General features: G+C 44.8%; 1 protein-coding gene across 1 annotated transcript in view; it reads left to right on the forward strand.

Moving 5' to 3' along the window:
• DOP1B (DOP1 leucine zipper like protein B) overlaps positions 1–22,257 on the forward strand; it is a 224,042-nt gene that overhangs the window by 189,673 nt on the left and 12,112 nt on the right. The window contains exons 32-36 of the mRNA XM_030202211.1: positions 13,324–13,452; positions 14,760–14,896; positions 17,875–17,930; positions 19,555–19,716; positions 20,422–20,557. Of these exons, the coding sequence (XP_030058071.1) occupies positions 13,324–13,452; positions 14,760–14,896; positions 17,875–17,930; positions 19,555–19,716; positions 20,422–20,557 (620 nt within the window). The remainder of the gene's footprint in view (positions 1–13,323; positions 13,453–14,759; positions 14,897–17,874; positions 17,931–19,554; positions 19,717–20,421; positions 20,558–22,257) is intronic.

A 22,257-nucleotide genomic window follows, 5' to 3' on the forward strand; every position in this document is an offset into this window, starting at 1 on the left:
ACGATGGAAGTAGTGCCCTGGGCCAGGGCTCATATGAGACCACTACAACATTCTCTGCTGCAGCGCTGGACTCCGATGTCGGAGGATTATGCGGTGCGTCTTCCCTTGGATCCAGCAGTGCGCAAGGCGCTGAGCTGGTGGATGCAGACAGACAAGTTGTCTGCGGGAATGCCTCTGGTGACCCCAGAGTGGATTGTCGTCACGACGGACGCCTCATTGTCGGGCTGGGGAGCCCACTGCTTGGGAAGGACAGCGCAGGGGCTCTGGTCTCCTGCAGAGGCGAAGTGGTCTATCAACCTCCTGGAACTCAGAGCCATTCGGTTGGCGCTGTTGGAGTTCATCCCGGTACTGGTGCTGAAGCCTGTACGGGTACTGTCGGACAATGCCACGGCTGTGGCCTATGTCAACCGCCAGGGAGGTACCAAGAGCGCCCCTCTAGCCAAGGAGGCTATGAGTCTATGCCAGTGGGCGGAAGCGAACCTGGAACAGCTGTCAGCGGCCCACATTGCCGGAGTCATGAATGTCAAGGCGGACTTTCTCAGTCGCCATACCTTGGAGCCCGGAGAGTGGCAGCTATCTGCTCAGGCGTTCTTGGACATCACGAAGCGCTGGGGCCAGCCGAGCCTGGATCTGATGGCGTCATCGGCCAATTGCCAAGTGCCGCGCTTCTTCAGCAGAGGACGGGACCCTCGATCCCTGGGAGTAGATGCTCTTCTCCAACAATGGCCGACACAAGAGTTTCTCTATGTGTTCCCACCCTGGCTCATGGTGGGCAGGGTCCTAGACCGGGTGGCAAGACATCCCGGCAGGATAATCCTGGTGGGTCCGGATTGGCCCAGACGTCCCTGGTATGCGGACTTGATCAGGCTCTCAGTCGACGATCCTCTGCGGCTGCCAGTGGAGCGGGGCCTGTTACATCAGGGTCCCGTGGTGATGGAGGATCCCTCCCCCTTTGGTCTTACGGCCTGGCTATTGAGCGGCAGCGTCTGAGGAAGAAGGGCTTCTCAGACAAGGTCATCGCCACTATGCTGAGAGCGAGGAAACGCTCTACTTCTACTGCTTACGCCAGGGTTTGGCGTATCTTTGCAGCGTGGTGTGAGGCAGGCTCACTTTCTCCCTTCACTGCTCCAATTTCTTCAGTGTTGGCGTTCCTGCAAGAAGGTCTGGACAAAGGCCTGTCGCTCAGTTCCCTTAAGGTCCAGGTAGCGGCTCTGGCTTGCTTCAGGGGCCGCCTGAAGGGTGCTTCCCTGGCTTCCCAGCCAGATGTGGTGCGCTTTCTCAAGGGAGTTAATCACCTGCGCCCTCCTCTGCACTCAGTGGTGCCTGCGTGGAATCTTAACCTGGTGCTAAGAGCATTGCAGAAGCCACCGTTTGAACCCTTGTCGAGGGCATCTCTGAAAGACCTGACGTTGAAAGCAGTCTTTTTGGTGGCTATCACTTCAGCCAGAAGAGTTTCCGAGCTCCAGGCGCTCTCATGTCGAGAGCCTTTTCTGCAGTTCACTGAGGCAGGAGTGACTATTCGCACAGTGCCTTCCTTCCTGCCCAAGATTGTTTCTCGCTTCCATGTGAATCAGCAGCTCTGTCTCCCTTCCTTTCGTAGGGAGGACTACCCAGAGGAGTACTCTGCTCTTAAATATCTGGATGTGAGACGAGTCATCATCAGATACTTGGAAGTGACCAATGATTTCCGGAAATCGGATCATCTGTTTATCCTGTTTGCAGGTCCTCGTAGGGGTCTGCAGGCTGCTAAGCCTACAGTGGCAAGATGGGTCAAGGAAGCCATTGCAGCGGCTTATGTGGCCGCAGGGAAGGTGCCGCCTATCCAGCTGAAGGCTCACTCCACAAGAGCTCAGGCGGCCTCGATGGCAGAGGCCGGTTCCGTCTCCTTGGAAGAGATATGCAAGGCGGCAACTTGGGCTTCGGCCCATACATTCTCCAAGCATTACCGCTTGACTGTGGCTGCTCGGGCGGAGGCCCGGTTTGGAGCTTCAGTGTTGCGGTCAGGGATTTCTATGTCCCGCCCTGGGTGAGTACTGCTTCGGTACATCCCACCAGTCTATGGATTGATCAGCTTGATGATATGGAAGGTAAAATTATGTATAATCATACCTGATAATTTTCTTTCCATTAATCATAGCTGATCAATCCATAGCCCCTCCCAGATATCTGTATTGTTTTATTCTGGTTGCATTTCAGGTTCAAGTTTACTCTTCAGTTACTTCAGAAAGACTTCGTGTTCAAGTTTTTTCACTTGGATTCTTCAAGAGTTAAGACGAGTTTGTGTTACAGTGAGCTGCTGCATTCCTCTCCCCTCCGTTTTACGGGGCTGGATTGAGACATAAATTCTGCCGGCACTCCCTCCCGCTTCGTGCGGCTGTAGGGCAGTTTTGTACCCCTCCCGCTTCGGCGGTGTTCGGGTCAGTCAGCTCCTCCCGCGGTTGCGGTTGCAGGATAAGCCAGATCCCCCCGCATCGGCGGGTGTGGTGTCCCTCCCCCGCTCCGCGGGGATGAGCTGGACGGATTCCCCTCCCCCACTTGTGTGGGGATGAGCTGGGTTAATTCCCCTCCCCCGTTTCGGCGGTGGTGAGCTGGGCAGAGTGTCCCTTCGTGGGTGTAATTCTCTAAGTGCTGAGTCCTGCGGATGGAGCTTTGATATCGACATACTGAGGAGTTTCCGGCAGCACATGACCACATATAGGGAGGCAAAAGTTTGCTCTCTATCTCCACCTGCTGGTAGATGGACACAACCCACCAGTCTATGGATTGATCAGCTATGATTAATGGAAAGAAAATTATCAGGTATGATTATACATAATTTTACCTTAGTCATGAATCTGAGCTTGATTAGAAGTCTTTTCCACACAGTGGGGCCCTCACATAACTTTATACAGTGAGCACTAGGTATCAGCTGTCAGTACATAGTTATAAACATAGGAAAATGTAGGCAGATAATGACTATCCAGTCTGCCCTTCTATGCCATCTACTTACTCTCCCTATTACTCCTTTAGAAATCCTATGTACTTGTCTCAAGCTGTCTTGAATTCAGACACTGTTTTCATCTCCACCACTTCCACCATGAATTCATCACCCTTTCTATGAAGACGTATTTCCTCAGGTTACTTCTGATCTGTCTCCTTTCACCTTCATTCTATGCCCCCTAGTTCTAGAGCTTCCTTTCAGTTGAAAGACACTCGCCTCCTGTGCATTTATGCTGCGTAGATATTTAAATGCCTCTATCAGATCTCCCCTCTCCCACCTTTCTTCCAAAGAATGCATGTTGAGATCTTTTAAGTCTGTCCCCATACGCTTTATAACAAAGACCACTGACCATTTTAGTAGCCGCTCTCTAGACCGGCTCCATCATAGGCGCCCCGTATAAGAGGCTTGGGGAGGCTAAGCCTCCCCAGCCCAGCTGTGACCTTTCCCGCCTGCCTCTGTCTTCCTCCGTCGATAAGCCAAGACTCCCGGACCCGTCCCGCTGGATTCTGCCGCTGCCGTTTCTGTGAGCAACCATCTGTTCTGTGAAAAAAAGAAGTGCGGAGCAGCGCTGCAGCAGCCTTCAGGCATGCGCTGTTGACTCTGCCGTCCTCTGCCCCACTGACGTCAATTTCCCGTCGGGAGCAGAGGACCGGCAGAGCCGACAGCGCATGCCTGAAGGCTGCTGCGGCCCCGCGCTTCTTTGTTCTTGACTGTAAAGAGGCCCGGAGGTGAAGTGCAAACAGAGGTGATGGCAGAATGAAGGACTTAGCAACACCTCGTTTATTTCCAGTAAAAGCCAACGGGTAGTTGCTTAAGTAATTGCTGAAGCACCTTAGGAAGAAGGACTGGGCACTTAATCCAACTTCTGAAATCAAATTATTTAGTTTTATGATTATCTACTGAATTGGAAATCTTTAAATGCAGAAACATGTCTAATAGGTAAGTAGAGCTCTACCTGGTGTGAGAATGCCAATGGGATTTTTTGGGGGGAGGGGTGGGGGTGGAAAGTAACTGAAAGAAAAATGTTATATTGAAATACTATGTTTTATATGATGGCTCTGGAGGGCAATCTCTCCAAATAGATTAGTTTTGCACATGCCAATGACAGCAGTGAACCTCATTCCTAAACCAGGGTATGCGGAGAACGATCCAGTTCTCCGGGGAGTCCAATCTTAAATAGCAGCAGCTGCAGTGAAAGCCTTCTCTAGCGGTTTGTAACCAGTTGTAATTTGATTACCTGCTGGGAGAGCAGAGCAGGGGGGTTGGCTGGACGTGTCCTGGGTTGCCATGGAGATATTTAATTAGGCTGAATTCCTGCACATGAACGCTTCATACCAAAGAGACTTGCCTGAAATTTTAAAAGTGCTAAAAATAAGTTTTAAAAGTATTTGAAAGATCATTTTATTTTCATTATAGTGTTTGGAATATGTCCACTTTGAGAATCAGGTGCTCAACATTAAAAGTTTATATTTATTTACTTCTGTATGGCATTTTATACCACATTAAACATGAATTAGGGTGTTTTGTGGCTCTACATGAGAATTGTGATGATATGATCCCTTGTTTCATGTTGTTGACGGTCTGCATTTTCCGTATGGGTGGTATATTGGTGTATTAGGTTCTGCCCAGTGTAATATTTATGGTACAGTAAGGTTCTGAGTGTGTTTTTGGACAAAGTCGTGCATAGTGTTTTGCAGTTGAGCGATTGTGCTTAGAATATGCTTTGAGCAACCACTCTATGCTTTGACATATGATACATATCTAATATCTAAATTTAATAAAAGGTATTAATTGTGACTTATTTTTATTTATTTATTTTTTCTGTGTGTTATCAGACAATTATGGATTTAAGCTCCACCCCTGGCCCCATCCCTAACCCCGCCCCCTTTAGCCTCCCCAAACAGTTGGTCCACCAACCGCCTATGGGCTCCATCATATTTATATCTTTTTGAAAGTGTGGTCTCCAGAATTGTACACAATATTCTAAATGAGGTCTCACTAGAACCTTACATAGGGGCATCATCACCTCCTTTTTCTTACTGGCTATTTCTCTCCCTGTGCACCCAAGCATCCTTCTAGCTTTCGACATCACTGTTGTCTACCTGTTTGGCCACGTTAAGATCATCACATAATGATCATACCCAAGTTACGCTCCTTTTTCATGTACAAAAGTTCTTTACCCCCTAAACTGTACCATTCCCTCAAGCTTTTTCAGCCCAAATGCACAACCTTGCATTTTTTAGCATTAAATCTTAGCTGTCAAATTCCAGACTATTCCTCTAGCTTTTTAAGTCCTTCCTCATGTTATCCACACTGTTAGATGTGTCTGCCCTATTTACAGATTTTGGTATTATCCACAAAGATGCAAACCTTACCATACAGCCCTTCAACAAATATCACTTACAAAAATAGTAAAAATTACTTCCTCAAGAACCAAACCTTGCAGTACACCATTGATTACATCCTTTCTTCAGAAGGAGCTTCATTTTCTACTGCCCTCTGTTACCTTCTACTCAACCAGTTCCTAACCCGGTCAGTTATTTGAAGGGCACTCAAATTGTTTATTAGTTGCCTATGTGTAACCAAGTCAAAGGCTTTTCTAAAATCTAAATACCACATCTAGCGTTCTCCCTCGATCCAACTCTCTGGTCACCTAGTCAAATTAATCGGATTTTTCTGACAAGACCTGCTTCTAGTGAAACCATATTTCTTCAGGTGCTGTATTCCATTAGATTCCAAAAACTTTACTGTTCTCTGTTTTTAAAGTTTTTCCATTAATTTACTTACCACAGAAGTCAGGCTTACCGGCCTGTAGTTCCCAATCTCTTCCTTACTTTCTCTTTTGTGGAAAGGGACCACATCTTTTTTTTCTCCAGTCCTCCGGGACCACACCCGACTCTAGAGAAGCATTAAAAAGGTCAGCCAGTGAAGCCTTTAGAACTTCCCTAAGTTCTTTCAGTACCCTCAGATGTATGCCACCCGACCCCATCATTTTGTCCAGCTTTAATTTAACCTGCTCCTCATGAAAACAGTCCTCTGAAAATTGTTCAGAGACTACCACTTCTTCATTCCTATTTGTGTTTGTTTTCTGCGGTCCTGCTCCTGGCCTTTCAGCTGTGACCACAAAACAGAAATATTCATTAAGGAATTCCACCTCATCTTTATTAACTTCTACATATTCCTCCCCTTCACCTTTGAGTCTCACAATGACTCTTTTGCACTTCTTCCTATTACGTATCTAAAAAAAAAAGTCTTATCCCCCAATTTTAATGTATTGGCTAATTTTTCTTCCATTTGCATCTTTGCTTTCCTGACTACTTTACCAGCTTCTCTTAGCTTTTCCAGATATTGTTGCCTGTCTTCCTCTTTCTGTGATCTCTTATGGTGTATAAAGGCTAACCTCCTTTTCCTTACCTTTTCAGCTACTACAGTTGAGAACCAAAATGGCCTCCTTTTCCTCTTATTTACTTTCCTTACAAAAAGGTTTCTTGCCTTTTCAGTAGCTCCTTTCAGTTTTGCCCATTGCTTTCCAACATGTTCCAGATGTTCCCATCCAGACAACAATTGTTAGTTTCTTTGACGTCTAGAACCTTCACTTTTGAATTAACTTAATATTAAATCACACCATCTAGTAATCACTGAAGGCTTTATGATCACCTACTATAACATCAGAAACTCTCTCCCCCACTTGTAAGCATTAAGTCCAGTATGGTCCCATTCCACATGGGTTCCATTACCAACTGCTAGAATAGTTCCCCCTGTAGAGAATCTAGGATCTTCCTGTTTCTAAAAGACCCCACAGTAGGGATCTCCCAATCAACATCTGGCATATTAAAATCATCTATTGATAGTACTTCCCCTTTCACAGCGTTTGACAGAGTATCTCATGAAAGACTCCAGAAGAAATTGGAGAATAATGGGATAGGAGGTAGTGTCCTATTGTGGATTAAAAACTGGTTAAAAGATAGAAAACAGAGAGTAGGGTTAAATGGTCAGTATGATCAATGGAGAAGGGTAGATAGTGGGGTTCCCCAGGGGTCTGTACAGGGACCGCTGCTTTTTAACATATTTATAAATTAGAAATGGGAGTAACTAGTGAGGTAATAAAATTTGCTGATGACACAAAGTTATTCAAAGTTGTTAAATCGCGAGAGTATTGTGAAAAATTACAAGAGGACCTTACAAGACTGGGTGTCTAAATGGCAGATGACGTTTAATGTGAGCAAGTGCAAAGTGATGCACGTGGGAAAGAGGAACTCGAATTATAGCTACATAATGCAAGGTTCCATCTTAGGAGTCACCAACCAAGAAAGGGATCTAGTCGTCAATGATTCATTGAAACCCTCTGCTAAGTGTGCTGCAGCGGCTAAGAAAGCAAATAGAATGTTAGGTTTTATTAGGAAAGGAATGGAAAACAAAACTGAGGACGTTATAATGCTTTTGTATCACTCCATGGTGCGACCGCACCTCAAATATTGTGTGCAATTCTGGTCACCGTATCTCAAAAAAGCTATAGTGGAATTAGCCTTAAAGAAGGGTGACGAAAATGATAAAGGGGATGGGACGACTTCTCTATAAGGAAAGGCTAAAGCAGCTAGGGCTCTTCAGATTGGAGAAAAGACAGCCGAGGGGAGATATAATATAGGTCTGTAAAATAATGAGTGGAGTGGAACAGGTAGGTGTGACTCGTTTGTTTACTAATTTCCAAAAATACTAAGACTAGGGGGCATGCAATGAAGCTACAAAGTAGTGGATTTAAAACGAATCAAAGAAAATTTTTCTTCACTCAACGTGTAATTAAATTCTGGAATTCGTTGCCAGAGAATGTGATAAAAGCGGTTAACTTAGCGGGATTTTAAAAAGGTTTGGACAGCTTCCTAATATTGGTCCATAGACAATTATTAAAATGACTTAGGGAAAATCTACTGCTTATTTCTGGGATAAGCAGCATAAAATGTATTGAACTTTTTTGGGATCTTGCCAGGTAGTGTTGACCACACTATACTATTGGATACGCTGTCCTCGCTTGGATTCCAGGGCCCTGTTCTTTCCTGGCTCTCCTCTTACCTCTCACTTCGTTCTTTCAGTGTTCACTCTAGTGGATCCTCTTCTGTTTCCATCCCGCTTTCTGTTGGTGTGCCTCAGGGTTCTGTCCTTGGACCCCTCCTTTTCTCCATCTATACCTCTTCCCTTAGTACCCTGATTTCATCCCATGGCTTTCAATACCATCTTTACGCTGATAACTCTCAGATCTACATATCCACCCCTGAAATCTCAACCTCGATCCAGGACAAAATCTCAGCCTGCTTGTCCGACATTGCTGCTTGGATGTCTCAACGCCATCTAAAGCTCAACATGTCCAAAACTGAACTTCTCGTTTTTCCCCCTAAACCCACCTCCCCTCTTCCCCCTTTCTCTATCTCTGTTAATGGCTCTCACATCCTCCCTGTCTCCTTGGCTCGTAACCTTGGAGTCATCTTTGATTCCTCTCTCTCCTTCTCTGCGCATATTCAACATATCGCCAAAACCTGTCGTTTCTTTATCTACAATATTAGCAAAATTCGCCCCTTCCTTTCTGAATACGCTGCCAGAACCCTTATCCACATCCTTGTTACCTCTCGCTTGGACTATTGCAATTTACTTCTCACTAGTCTTCCGCTCAGCCATCTCTCTCCTCTCCAGTCTGTCCAAAATTCTGCAGCAAGACTTATTTTCCGCCAGAATCGTTGTACCCACACTAGCCCACTCCTCAAGTCACTTCACTGGCTCTCTGTCCGCTTCCGCATTCAATTTAAACTTCTCGTACTGACCTTTAAATGCATCCACTCTGCAGCCCCCCATTACCTCTCCACTCTCATCTTCTCCCTACATTCCTCCCCATGAACTCCGCTCACTGGACAAATCTCTTGTCGCCCCCCCTTCTCCTCCATTGCTAACTCCAGGCTTTGCTCCTTTTCTCTCGCGGCACCTTATGCCTGGAATAGACTTCCTGGACCTATACGTCTAGCTCCATATCTACCTGTTTTCAAATCTATGCTGAAAACCCACCTTTTCACTGCTGCTTTTTAGCTCCCATTACTCCCTCGCCCGTAACTGTCTTGTCTGTCTGTATTATTTAGATTATAAGCTCTTTTGAGCAGGGACTGTCTCTTTGTATCAGGTGTTCAGCGCTGCGTGCGTCTGGTAGCGCTATACAAATAATAATATTTGTGACCTGGATTGGCCACTGTTGGAAACAGGATGGTGAGCTATTCCAGTGTGGCAATACTTATGTACTTATGAATGTCGTCAGTTAAATCTGTCCATTTCTTCTGTCCGTGAAGGAGGCCTCTATATCATACCAGTGTAAATACATTTTCCATTCCCTCTTTCCAGATTGACCCACAGTGCCTCTTCCTTACCCTGGAGGTTCTGCAATTGTGTGGTTTTAATATTATCTTCAACATATTATGCTACTACCCCTCCCTTTCTTCCTACCTTGCCTTTCCTGAACAGATTATAGCCCAGAATAACTATATCCCAGTCATGGTTCTCTGTGAACAATGTTTATATTTACTAAAATGCTTGATATTCCGCCATTTCTAGTTATAGATCATGGCGGCTAACAGTACCAAAATAAGCATAACTAATTTTTGGAGGCTGGAAAGGAACGTCAGAATCAAAATGGGAAAGAAAAGACCAGTCAAAAGACTCCCACGCATTAAAAGAAACTGAAAGTTTGGACACACGTAGTTCAGTTGCTGGGTGTCACGGTAGTGCGCCCAGGTTCCTTGCTTGCAGACACCTCGGCCCCCAGTGGTTAGACCTGGAGGGTGCTGGGAACTGATGGTTTACTGTTTCCCATGTTCCAGAAGATATGCTGGTCTGGTCCAGATCTTCCAGCCTTCCAGATTGTTTTCGGGGTTTTTTGGAACCAAGCAGTACCCGTACTTAGTGATCTCCCTTGTATGTTGCCTTTATTAACCACCTGGGCAGGTCTCTAGTTGCCTTGCAACAGAGGTCCTCAGAGAAGTTTCCTTTGGTGGGAGTTGTTGCAGTGCTGCTGAGGTTTTCCTGATTTAGGTTTTGATCTTGCTTGTATCCTGGTTTACTCTCCTGCCTGTCCAGACCCGGCTTGTATCCTGGCTTTCTCTACTGTCTGCCTTCTGCCCTGTCTGGTAAGTCCTGCCGGCCGCCTGCACTCAGGGGCACAACTCCTGAGGAACAGCGGTCAGGTGCAGGTGAATTTTGGGCTATTTCCGGTCTTGCTTGTGCCAGCTTGAGTTGCCTCGGCGACAGCCTGCGTCTGAGAGTTCCTATCCTGGGTTGCCGGGACGTCTGGTCTGCCTGTCTTGTGTTTGGGTGATTCTCCTGCCGCTGCCGCTCCTCGGCAGTGGTCCAAGGGCTCACTAACCCAGAGGAACCGCAAGAAGCGTGACACCGGGACATAGAGACCACCATAAACCCTGGACTATTAAATCAGGGGCTTAAAAGCTCTATTAAAAAATGAGTCTGTAATCTCTACGAAATCCAAATCAGCCTCTTCCATCGCAGCCTCAAGATCTAAAGCCTTAGTTCCCATACTTCGGGCATTAATGTAAACTGCTTTCCAGACATTGCCCCTTTTTCCCGTTTGTGTAGAGGGATTTATTGATTCAGTTACCTGAGGGCTTGTACTTACCTAGGGGCTTTGATTACCTTGCTCCAACGATTTTATTTTAAAGTCCTCTTCAGTAGGTTAGTCAGTCTGCCGCTGAAGACACTTCTTCCCTTCTTTGATAGATGGACACCATCTCTGCTCAGCAGCCTTTGGAAAAGCATCCCATGGTCCAGGAAGACAAAATGCTCTTGACAACACCAGCTGTCCGAGAGCATCTCCAGCTCCACCTCTACCTCTGTGCAGACACACATAATTTAGCCACTACAAGGGGTGGAATATTTATATCCTTTGAATATTGGCATCTACACTTTCACTTCTTCAGGAACTTATACATATTCCCAACTGCAAGTCAAAATTCACTAAACTTTAAATAACAGATGCACAGAACCAACGGCAGGTGTATTGTTAAGTGATCAGAACAGGAATAAAGAGTTTAAAAAAAAACATTTTTAAACATGTGAGAGGGCAGCTTCACCACAGAGACCACCACATATAGGGCTTCTTTTACTAAGTTTCGGTAAGCATTAGCATGTGCTTACCACAGGACGCACTGAGACGTCCCATGGTAAGTTCCAAATGCGCTCGCGCAAATCACGCGCTGAATAAGTTTTCTCGAAGGGAGTGTATCTGAGGGTAAAGGGTGGTCATGACAGCGTGAATCTTTTAGTGCAGCTACATTGCCGCATATTAGTGCGGGATTAGTTGTGAGCCCTTACCGCCTACAAAATAAGTCTCGTATGCTAATTTTTGGTAATGGCCATGCGCTAATGGCAGCATTAGCACAGGGTCATTACTTCATAATATGGAAAATCGGCCATTTTCTGGCAGTGGTAAAAATGACCTTATTGCGCAGGAAAGGCCCGCTTATGGGCTTGCTAAGGCTGCTTCTTACCGCGGGTTGGTAAAAGGACCACCTAATATCCAGTACTCATTGTATCAGTTACTGCAGTGGTTATGCCAGCACTCAGAGTGCGCTTCGTAAATTTTCCGCACTTATCTCCCATGAGCCTTCTTAGTGAAAATGATTCTGTAAAACAGAATCCTGAAATTGCTTTAAACAATCACCATAACACAGTTCATTGTCAACTGTTCATTAGAATCAGGATTCTGTCTTCAAAGCAAGTTGGCATACAGTGTTTTTCCTGCCCAAATAAAATGCGCCATCACCATGAACAGAGGGAAACATCTCCGCTTAACTGGAAAACTTAAAAATATCATAAAGGTGCTAATTCTATATGGAGCCACCTAGTTTTAGGCAGCAGGAAAGCACATAAATGTAAATTACTGATGAGCAAGAAAGAATGCACCACCTGACTGCGTATTTTGCCAGTGAGCATATGTAGGGACGGAGCACACAGGTATGCGTGCAAATTATAGAAGTCTGTCATTCAGGGGCGGCCCAACCATTAGGCCATCTGAGGCGGGGGTCTCGAGCGGAACTCTTCAGGGAGCAGCATCTCTTCCTTTCTCCTTCCTTCCTTCCTCCACCCCATTTACGGCTCTCTCTCAAGACAAATCCCTCCTTTCAGTACCCTTCTCCACCACCTCCAACTCCAGGCTCCGCCCCTTCTGTCTCGCCTCACCCCACGCCTGGAACAAACTCCCTGAGCCCATACGCCGTGCCCCCTCCCTACCCATCTTCAAATCAATGCTCAAAGTCCACCTCTTCAATATCGCCTTCGGCACCTAACCACTTCACCTCTTCTCAGGAAAACTTATCTACCCCAACTTGACATTTCGTCCTTTAGATTGTAAGCTCTTCCGAGCAGGGACCGTCTTTAATTGTTAATTTGTACAGCGCTGCGTAACCCTAGTAGCGCTCTAGAAATGTTAAGTAGTAGTAGTAGTAGTAGTACATGTCATGTTCCAAACCCGGCAATGGCAGCGTTTCCCATGTGCTGCCCTGATGCCGGCACCCCCCCTCTTCCCTTTACTGTGGCCGCCTCTCTGATGTAACTTCCTGTTTCGTCAGAGGCTCAGGCAGCTGCAGTAAAGGGAAGAGGCGGGTGCCTGCGGCAGGACAGCTTACGGGAATCGCTGCCGGGTTTGGAACATGACAAAACAGGTAAATGCCGCGAACGGGCTGGAGGTAGGAAGGGGGGGGCAGCATCTCGGCATGGGGTGGGGAGCGGCATCTTGCTTTGGGCCGGCACAGCTATCATGTATGCATGCACGTGCTAATCTCTAGGCACAGGCAGTAAGTGGTCGTGCCTTAACGTATGTGCGTTTTTTGGTCATTTGTGCTGGTATTCTATGAAAGTTTATATACAATAACCTGTGAAAAATTCATACCTGTAATAATTAATATGTACTATTCACTGTTTTGCTTAATTATTTGATTACCTAGCTCTAATTAAATTTTCATGCACATACTTTTTATTAATATTGATAAGAGTTATGCGGACAGGAAGAAAGAGAATACTGAAGCCGATTGGTGTAAGATCCTATCATATACTTCATTTATCCCCAAAAATGGGGTACAAGGTGGTTTTCATCAAACATAGTGCAATCCATCAATACAGTATAGTTATAATTATATACATTAACAATAAAATCCCTAACGGTACTATATAAGCCACATTGACCCTGCAAATAAGTGGGAAAATGTGGGATACAAATGTAACAAATAAATACTGGAGAAGTGATAATTCAGAAGTTGTATGTCGACGTTTCATGCCTTTTCATTCTACTTCCTTTATTATAGATATGCAGAGCAGCTCCTTGAAACTTTTCCCCAGCTCTGAGCAGAAAGCCATGTTACTAAAGCGTCAGGCCTTCTCCATCTTCAGTGGAGAGCTGGACCAGTACCACCTGTACCTACCCGTCATTCAAGGTACGAGCATCTCCCTGCTGTGCTGTGCAAATGGGGTGTTGCTGCTTCTCTGCCTCTGCTCTCTTCTCGACTGCTGGTCTTAGCACAACAAGGGAGAAAACTTGCAGAAAGTTTCCTCTCTCCCACATATAAAGATTATCAGCCTAACAACCTCTTGATGCTGGTTCTTCTTTGCATTAGGCTGTTTGGTTATCTGCCTTGTGTCTTGGAGATTTGATTCTCTCGGCAGTACCATAGGAAATGAAAGAGACGTATCGGAGTTTTCCCAGACGCTGATTTGTTCTTTTTTTGATCAGGGTGCTACCAGGTGGGAGGGACGGACATCCTTAATTATGGGCACAGTAAACAGAATCACATTATTTTTTATTTGCTGTTTCTGCTTTACAGAGCTAAATGGCTTTTTTTTGTGTGTGTGCCAGTTTAATATGCCTTCCAAATTTGGCTGTTACATTTCTGTGCTATGGTTTACCAATGAGCTTAAAGACTTCAATAAGCAACTGTTCAGTAAGAAAAGTGGTGCTAAGCGGTAAACTCAACCGCACACTCTAAGCTGTGGTTGGTAAACAGACAATACAGAAGTCTCATTTTTACATGCCAGGCAAATGTATCCCAAGTGCTTCTGCTCTAGCACAAATGAAAGCACTTAATGTTGAGTCAGTCTATCCATACACATGGCCAGGGGCCTTTGATCAAGCCGCTAGCTGAAGTGCATGTTAAATAGTCAAGGGCCTGGGACTCCCTATCTCCAGTGCCATGGCAGTTTGAGTGGGACAGTGAACGTCCGTTCTTCTACTGCCACCCCTTTGTTAATGCTGTCGTCCTGTGGTTTGGGGGACTAGGGGGATACAGAAGAGCCATGCATACCACACATCATGCAGGCCAGGATATGAGAGGAGCAACAGGAGTCCTTGCCAGTGTCTGTCCCCCTGCTGCTCCCCATCATCATCCCCTTGGCAGTATTGAGTGGGGGAGTGACAGAAGCAGTAGGGGTCTCTGTCCCACTGCTGTCTCTATTGCTTCCTGTGGTCCAGGGGGAGGGAATAGAATTGGGGCCATTGTTCAAACAGACTCTTTTCCAGTTGTTTAAACTTTTGTCACCATTTTTCTTGTTTATACTGTGGTTTTTCTCTGTTTTTGCAAATGAAACTTCCTGTTTACTTGAGCAGGTTGTGTTGCCCCTATAAACTGTATAGCTGTTGAGGTGGGTGTATGAGCGAGTATTTAAAATGCTGTGATTATATCACATGTTGAAGTGAATAATTTCATGCAAACCCTAAATGATTTTTTTTTTTTTGTTTAAATTCCAGAACGTCTGACTGAAAATCTTCGTGTCGGACAAACTTCTGTGGTTGCTGCCCAAATGTTTCTTTTTTTCAGAGTCCTGCTTCTAAGAATTTCTCCACAACACCTAACTTCACTGTGGCCAATCATGGTGACAGAGCTGGTAAGCTCAGGACATCGGGAGCTTCAGATTACCCCATGCCACTGTTCTGTGACCTTGTCGGCATTAGAGAGGCCCCTCAGAGTCTGTGGCACTAGGGCCCTAAGGTTACAGTAGCACTGTTGGTAAACCAACACAGCTGCAGGAAGGGGGGAATTTTGTAGGTTTTGCAACAGTGGCCCCTATAAGAAGGTCCCCAGGATCGCTAGTGCCACCAGGGAGAAGCTAAATGTGATTTCAGAGATGGAGTTAATTTTCCATCCTAATGTATGGTAAAAGGATTAGTGCAAGCTGCATTTAACATGTTTACATATTAATGCAACTTGGCTCATTATTTTTCTGCATGTCAAGCTTGATTTATTTTGCATTAAAAGCTGTGTTAAATGTGATTTAATGTGTTAATTTCCCAATAATGCGGTTTAATGTCCATTAATTCCTCAATTATGTATATTAACAGAACTTAGTAAATAGGCCTGTTTGTGAAAATGTGATTATGTGGCATGCCAGGTTAAATGCCTATTTTCAAGCTCAAAACACCATAGAGGCAATTTTCAAACCATGCATTTATTTTCTTCTGGGAGGTGTGACAGAACAGTCAACAGGTTCCCTAATCCTCTGGATTTCCCACAATTTTCAAAGTGAAAACGTACATATGCTGTTGCTATGAAACTTGTCATAGGTACATTTTTTCTGCTGTTTTTTTTTTTTTTTTTTTTTAATTCTTCCCCCCCCCCCCCCACCCCTGCCCTCAAACTTAAAACATATCCCTGGGAACACCTCCATTCAGTGCACCTAAAAGCACATGGTTTGTAGAATAGGATAATACTTTCAGCTGCACTGAGGCAGTGCAGTATTGAAACAAACTATATGGGTTAAAAAAAAAATAAACTTTTTCTCTCAGGACAAGCAGGGTACTGCAAATGTCACACATAGATGACATCATCCACTTTCTCCAGCACCTAATACAGAGCGTTTGAGATCGCTCCACAACATATGGGTGCCTCTTCCTGCCTGCTACTGTTGAGCAAGACCTCATCAATTCTTTTTTTCTTCTGCAGAGCCAATCCAATGTAGTTTTTGTCATGGACACCCTGATGCTATTTTTCTTGTAAAATAAAATATTTATTTGTGTAATTCCTGTCACTGTTATGCAGTTATCTTCCCAGTAATGTTCCTAGTTTAGGTTTTGCCAGTCAATTTCAAGTTAGGAATTGAGTGCCTATGTGGAAATATTTTCAACAAAGTCATTTGATTTCGCTGCAGCGATTTGTCCAAGTGATATGTTCCAAAAGAAGACCCCCCCAGCGGTTTCAAAAGTTGTTCCCATGTCCATTCAGTGGCATAGCCAGACAGCCAATTTTGTGTGGGCCTGAGCCCAAAGTGGGTGGGCATAAAATTTTCTCTTTGCCCCACTCCTTCCTCCCCTAGTCTCCACCCCTCCCCAGCACCTCCATACGTGCTTAATTATCGGTGGCTCAAGGGTGTTGCCGCAATCTGCCAAGCTTAGCAGCGGGAGTTTTGACTGCCTTCAGAGGAGGTCGTCAGCTCATGGGGCTTGGGGATCCCCACCAGCTACAGCATGGGTCAGAACTAGTGTTAGACATGCTAGGGCCCAGAGCAGAAAATAGAAGTCCCCCCCTCCCCAAATCTCCCCACCTGCCATTACAATCACACTGACAGAGCCTCACCAAATACAGAACAAGGGATCACAAATTGTGAGGTTCTGGCTGTGTTCGTTCCTGCTTGGACACTGGTACTCATTATATAGTACCATGTGTTAAGAAAGCATAGCCTGACTACAACATTCCCTTGTGACTGGAAACTGGACAGATGTGAAGCCTACAGTGTTAACATATTCCTGAGTTGCTAAGTTACCTGAAGGGAGATTTTACACCATTCCTGGATTTCTGAGACCTCTGTCCTCATTTAAGTTAGAAAAAGGATTTACAAATACCTCATTGCTTTAGTGTGGAAGTTCAAAACTAGGGCTGGCAAAGACTCTCCTTCCTGGAACTGGATAATTTGGCAGCTCTGGATTTCATGGAGGGACTTTACAATATAGTGATGTCTTAAGAGTCAAAATGTAATATTTAAAGAAGACACAAAAAGAAAATGTATACATAAGAAACTTGCACTAGAAAAGCAGAAAACATACTTTTGCTATTTAATCCAAGTATCACTTTATTATAGAAACCTTTTGCCAAAAGTTAGTCATCAAAAAAGGGGGAATTTCATCAGTGTTGATAAGCTATTATTTATTTTATTTTATTTTATTTTATTTTATTTATTTATTTATTGCATTTGTATCCCACATACATAGTAACATAGTAGATGACGGCAGAAAAAGACCTGCATGGTCCATCCAGTCTGCCCAACAAGAGAAACTCATATGTGCTACTTCTTGTGTATACCTTACCTTGATTTGTATCTGCCATTTTCAGGGCACAGACTGTAGAAGTCTTGCCCAGAACTAGCCCCATTTTCAGGACACAGACCGTAGAAGTCTTGCCCAGAACTAGCTCCATTTTCAGGACACAGGACACATTTTCCCACCTATTTGCAGGCTCAGTGTGGCTTGCAGAGTTTGTTATGACATTGTCATTCCATGATATCACATACACTTAGTATTGTATAGAGATTAAGTAAGGGAAGAGAAAAGAAAGGTGTTAGGCAGGATAGTATGGAAGGTGGACTTAGAGATTGGAAGGATTGGTAAGGTAGTTTTGTAGGCCTTGTTGAAGAGATGTGTCTTCAAAGATTTGCGGAAGTTGGTTATTTCATCAATAGCTTTGAGGGCTGTAGGTAATACATTCCACAGCTGCGTGCTCATGTAAGACAAGGTGGTAGCGTGTATCATCTTGTATTTTAGTCCTTTACAGCTGGGGAAGTGCAGGTTGAGAAATTATTAAGTATGGTTTATTTGTGATATTTAAGCATTAAACAGTTAAATCCTTATTCTGATATGTTTTTGTTTTCTGAAGATCCAGGCATTTGTGCAGCTGGCAGAAGATTTAACCGAGGAAGAAGATTCATCTAAGTAAGAACCGTTTTCTTTGTGTATTAGAACCTCGCACAACCAGTAACAACAAAAAGTCTTTGCAGAGTCTGAGGGGAAACTTGGGAAGAGTCTTTGAGGAAGAGCAGAGATGTGGGTGTAGGCTTCTAAATTTATACTCTGCAGCCTCCACGGTTACAACAACAACAAAAAAATGCCCTGCAGAGATTCCCTTTAGAAAGAGCCTGGCTTACCAGTGCCGTGGGATCTCCCTCCCCACAAGATGAAATCCTAGTGCAACAGTGTACGCTTTCCACCATGGGGGGACCCATGTCAGTTTTGAAAGGAGTTTTCTGTTTACCTGGAGAAAAATCCCTTAAAAAAATTGCCCCTTAATGCAGTAGTTCCCAAACTGTGAGTTGGGACCCGAAATAGGGGTCACCTCAGTAGACGGGCTCACAGAAACAGGGCTTCTCCTTCTTCCTCTGTACTTGGACTGTAACTTATGCTCAGTAGTTGAAGCAGCAGGGGCCTGCGACTTGGTGAATGTTCACTGCTGCTTGTACCGTGTACTTACTGTACTGGAAAGCCATGTAGAGTACTGGGATTTTTGAGAGCACACTGACACACAGGGTCCTTTTCTTTTTTTTTTTTTCCCAATTATTTTGATTAAAATTTTAAATTCAAATTGTTATCACACATCCTACATTTACAGCAACAGCTGATTAACATCGAATCTCCCCCACCCCCCTGTCCAACAGGGTCCTTTTCTGACCACTGCCTTAATGCTTTAACTTTTTTTCTGTTTGTTTGGTACCTTTGGTGGTGTTTTCTGATCACACACTGAAATTCCTTTTTTTTTTGAATCATTATTGTGCTTAACTTTGCTAGCTGTAATGATCTTGTTAGCTGACATTCGGACTAGTGTGATGGGCCCATTCAACATGCTACTTCGTGAGTGGCCAGCATTTAGTTTCTCACGTGTACAGGGTTGGCGATACCACTGGGAATACTAGGGGGGGGGGGGCAGCAGACTTCTGGCAGGTAGGGGGACACCAGCAAGGATGGGAAGTCCTTTAAAAGCCACAGACACTGACAGGCCTTCAGCAACCCAGGGTACACCTGTACCCTGGGATGCTGAAAGACCCTCCTCACACAGCACTTTTTCAAGGGTTTCCCTGCTGCTGGATCTGCTGCTTCCCTCCTCCACTCCTCCCTCCCCCCAAACCACTGAAGTCTGTATTTTCTTTGGGCTGCTACAGTGATAGAGATGTGGCAGCAGTATTGGCAGGTAAGGGAATAAGGGAGAGATGCTGGACCCCTGGGGAGGAGGGAAGGGAAGAGGAGTGAGATTCTGGACCCCTGAGGAGAAAGGAAGGGAGAGGTGGGGTGGGAATGGGTCAGAAAGGGGCAAGGGGTAGATACATGGCTGATGGTCTTAGGTCAGCCCATAGGGATGCTGGATGGGGTGGAAAAGCAGCATTCAAAGCCACAGGCAAAGAGGGAAATCCTTGCACCATTGTCCTTGGGGTAGAGAGAGAGAGAGGGAGACTTGAGTAGGTTCTCGATTAGGAATGAAAAGACATCTCTTAAATAACGTTTGTGTGTGGATAAATGAGATTGAAATCTGAGCTTATAATTGATCTCCAGATATATCCCACTATAGGGTCGGCAACAAAAGCAACAAACAGAAAGTCCCCGTGGCTAATGGCAATGGGCCCTTATCGACTGACATTCAGCAGGGCAGCCTGGACTTGTATTTATCCGCTTCTAAATTCTTAGATACAGCACTCTCTTTTCCACCTGACAAGATGCCTTTGTTTCAGATGTGAGTAATAATGCTATTTATCCTCTGCACTGGGTTTTTTTTGTGTGTGTGATTGTTGACAGATCATCCCCTCTCTGCACAGTGCTTTGGAAGCCCAGCAGGCATGTCCTGCAGGTTACCTGTAGAAGCGCTTACTAGTGGGAATCCCGTGTCTGTAACTCAGGGCTACCTGTAAAAGACCTGTGCTTGTGTGAGTGTGTGTTATCTGGAGAAGACATGCATGTGTGTGTCTCAACAAGATAAGCCCTGCATGGGGATTATCTGAGAGATCCTGGTTCTTGTCCTTGTCAGTTGCCTTTTTATTTTGTTATTTTTTGTTACATTTGTACCCCGCGCTTTCCCACTCATGGCAGGCTCAATGCGGCTTACATGTGGCAATGGAGGGTTAAGTGACTTGCCCAGAGTCACAAGGAGCTGCCTGTGCCGGGAATCGAACTCAGTTCCTCAGTTCCCCAGGACCAGAGTCCACCACCCTAACCACTAGGACTTACTTGAAGCTAGCTGTAGTCTGTGTCACTCTTTCATTGCTGCAATAACACATTCTTTTATAAGGTTTACTCTTGTTAAATGTTGAAGGAGCAGACCAATAACCATCTTGCGTTTTGTTGGACCTTACTGGTGTCCTATTTGTAACTACATAGGGAAACAGGGAGCTGAGCTAAGATATCACCACTTCTGTAACGTGAAATTTAATTTCCATTCCAGATATCGATGGGCCTTTGTCCCAGAAGTGGAAGTGGAACTGGAACTGTGCCACACACCTACAGATATAGTGGAGAATCACCAACAGTGCAGACCCCACGTGGTCCGCATCCTGGAGCTCCTTCAGCAGAGATATGGGGTAAATTGTGCAGGAGACATGCAAGCAGGGAGGGAAAGTTTTTCTCGTCTGAGTGAAGGAACATTTTCTAAGCACTGTTACCCAGAAATTGTCTTTTTAGGGATGTCATTGTGTGAAGACTTCCAGCTCATCATGTTTGTGACTTTTAATGTACAGAGGGGCTGATACTGAGCCAGCACGGTCACAATATTATTGGTACTTAATATACGTATGTTCAGTACTACTGCTTGTGTAGAGGCACTGCACCAGCACTATCCGTTTAAATTTAGGCTGACTATACAGCAGGCCTAAACTTTTTAATGTCTTGACTTTCATCAGTAAATGAATGATTTCTAGTGCTAACTTTCTCTCTCCCTAACCCGGTACCAGGGGCGTAGCCAGACAACAGATTTTGGGTGGGCCTAGACAAGAAGTGGGTGGGCACCAAGTATTCTCCCCTCACCACCACCACCAAAAAAATATCTCAGCTGGCGGGAAAATGATTCTTTCCACCTTAGCACTCTGCGGCAGGCATGTGCTGAAAACTGAGAATACGCAGGTGCCAGTATCGTGGAGAGTAGCGTTTTTGTTACCATCAGGGAAGGACTTCAGCTGGTGGAGCTTGGAATCCCCACCAGCTACTGCTAAACGTGTGCTACTGTTGGGTGGGCTTGAGTCCTAAGTGGGTGGGCCCAGGCCCACCTATGGCTACGCCACTGCCCAGTACTGGCACCCTATTAGCCATATAAAATATGGCAGTTTAGCGATTTTAAATTACCTAATTCTAAAAATGTGTGGATAGGGGAGTTGTGTTTACCACCCACGGGCAAGCGCATAACTCCCTTTCATTATTGGCATGAGAGCTTCTGCACAGAGGAAACAAGTCATAAAGGTCAGGATGAGATTATCTGTTGCAAATTTCATCTCACAGGTAAAATATTGATTGTGCACATGGCTAGGCTATCAGAGGAAATTTTCATAAAGTTACAAATTATTTGGTCTTTAAGCGCTCAAAGCTTTTGAATTATTGCTCAATCTATTTTACTTCCACAATTAGATTATTGTAATTCTGTATACAGTTATATTTCCATTAAATTTATTTATTTGTTACGTTTGTATCCCATATTTTCCCACCTATTTGCAGGCTCAGTGTGGCTTACGTAGTACCGTAAAGGCGTTCGCCAATTCCGGTATGAACAAATACAGTAATGTTGTGGTAGAATAAGGGTTGTGTGTACAGACACATTAGGGATCGTAGAGAGGAAGAGTTATTATGTGTCCATTACGAGCTTTGGTTTCGTTGTGTTGTGTTGCAGGGTACAGGCATTTAAGTTGGGTCGGTAGGGAGTGCCTTTTTGAACAGGTTAGTTTTTAATGATTTCCGGAAGTTTAGGTGATCATAAGTTGTTTTCACGGCTTTTAGTAATGCGTTCCATAGTTGTGTGCTTATGTAGGAAAAGCTGGATGCAAAGGTTGATTTGTATTTAAGTCCTTTTCAGCTTGGGTAGTGGAGATTTAGGTATATTCGTGTTGATCCTGTTGTGTTTCTGGTTGATAGGTCTATGAGGTCTGTCATGTTTCCTGGGGCTTCGCCGTAGATAATTTTACAAAGGAAACTGCAATTTTTACAGAATACTGCTACAAGATTGATTTTTAAGTTAGGAGTTTTTTAAGTTAGGAATTTGAAAGAGTAACACCACATAGACTTCATTAGCTTACAG

The sequence above is a fragment of the Microcaecilia unicolor genome, chromosome 4, assembly GCF_901765095.1.
Source record: "Microcaecilia unicolor chromosome 4, aMicUni1.1, whole genome shotgun sequence".
Classification (NCBI taxonomy): Eukaryota; Metazoa; Chordata; class Amphibia; order Gymnophiona; family Siphonopidae; genus Microcaecilia; species Microcaecilia unicolor.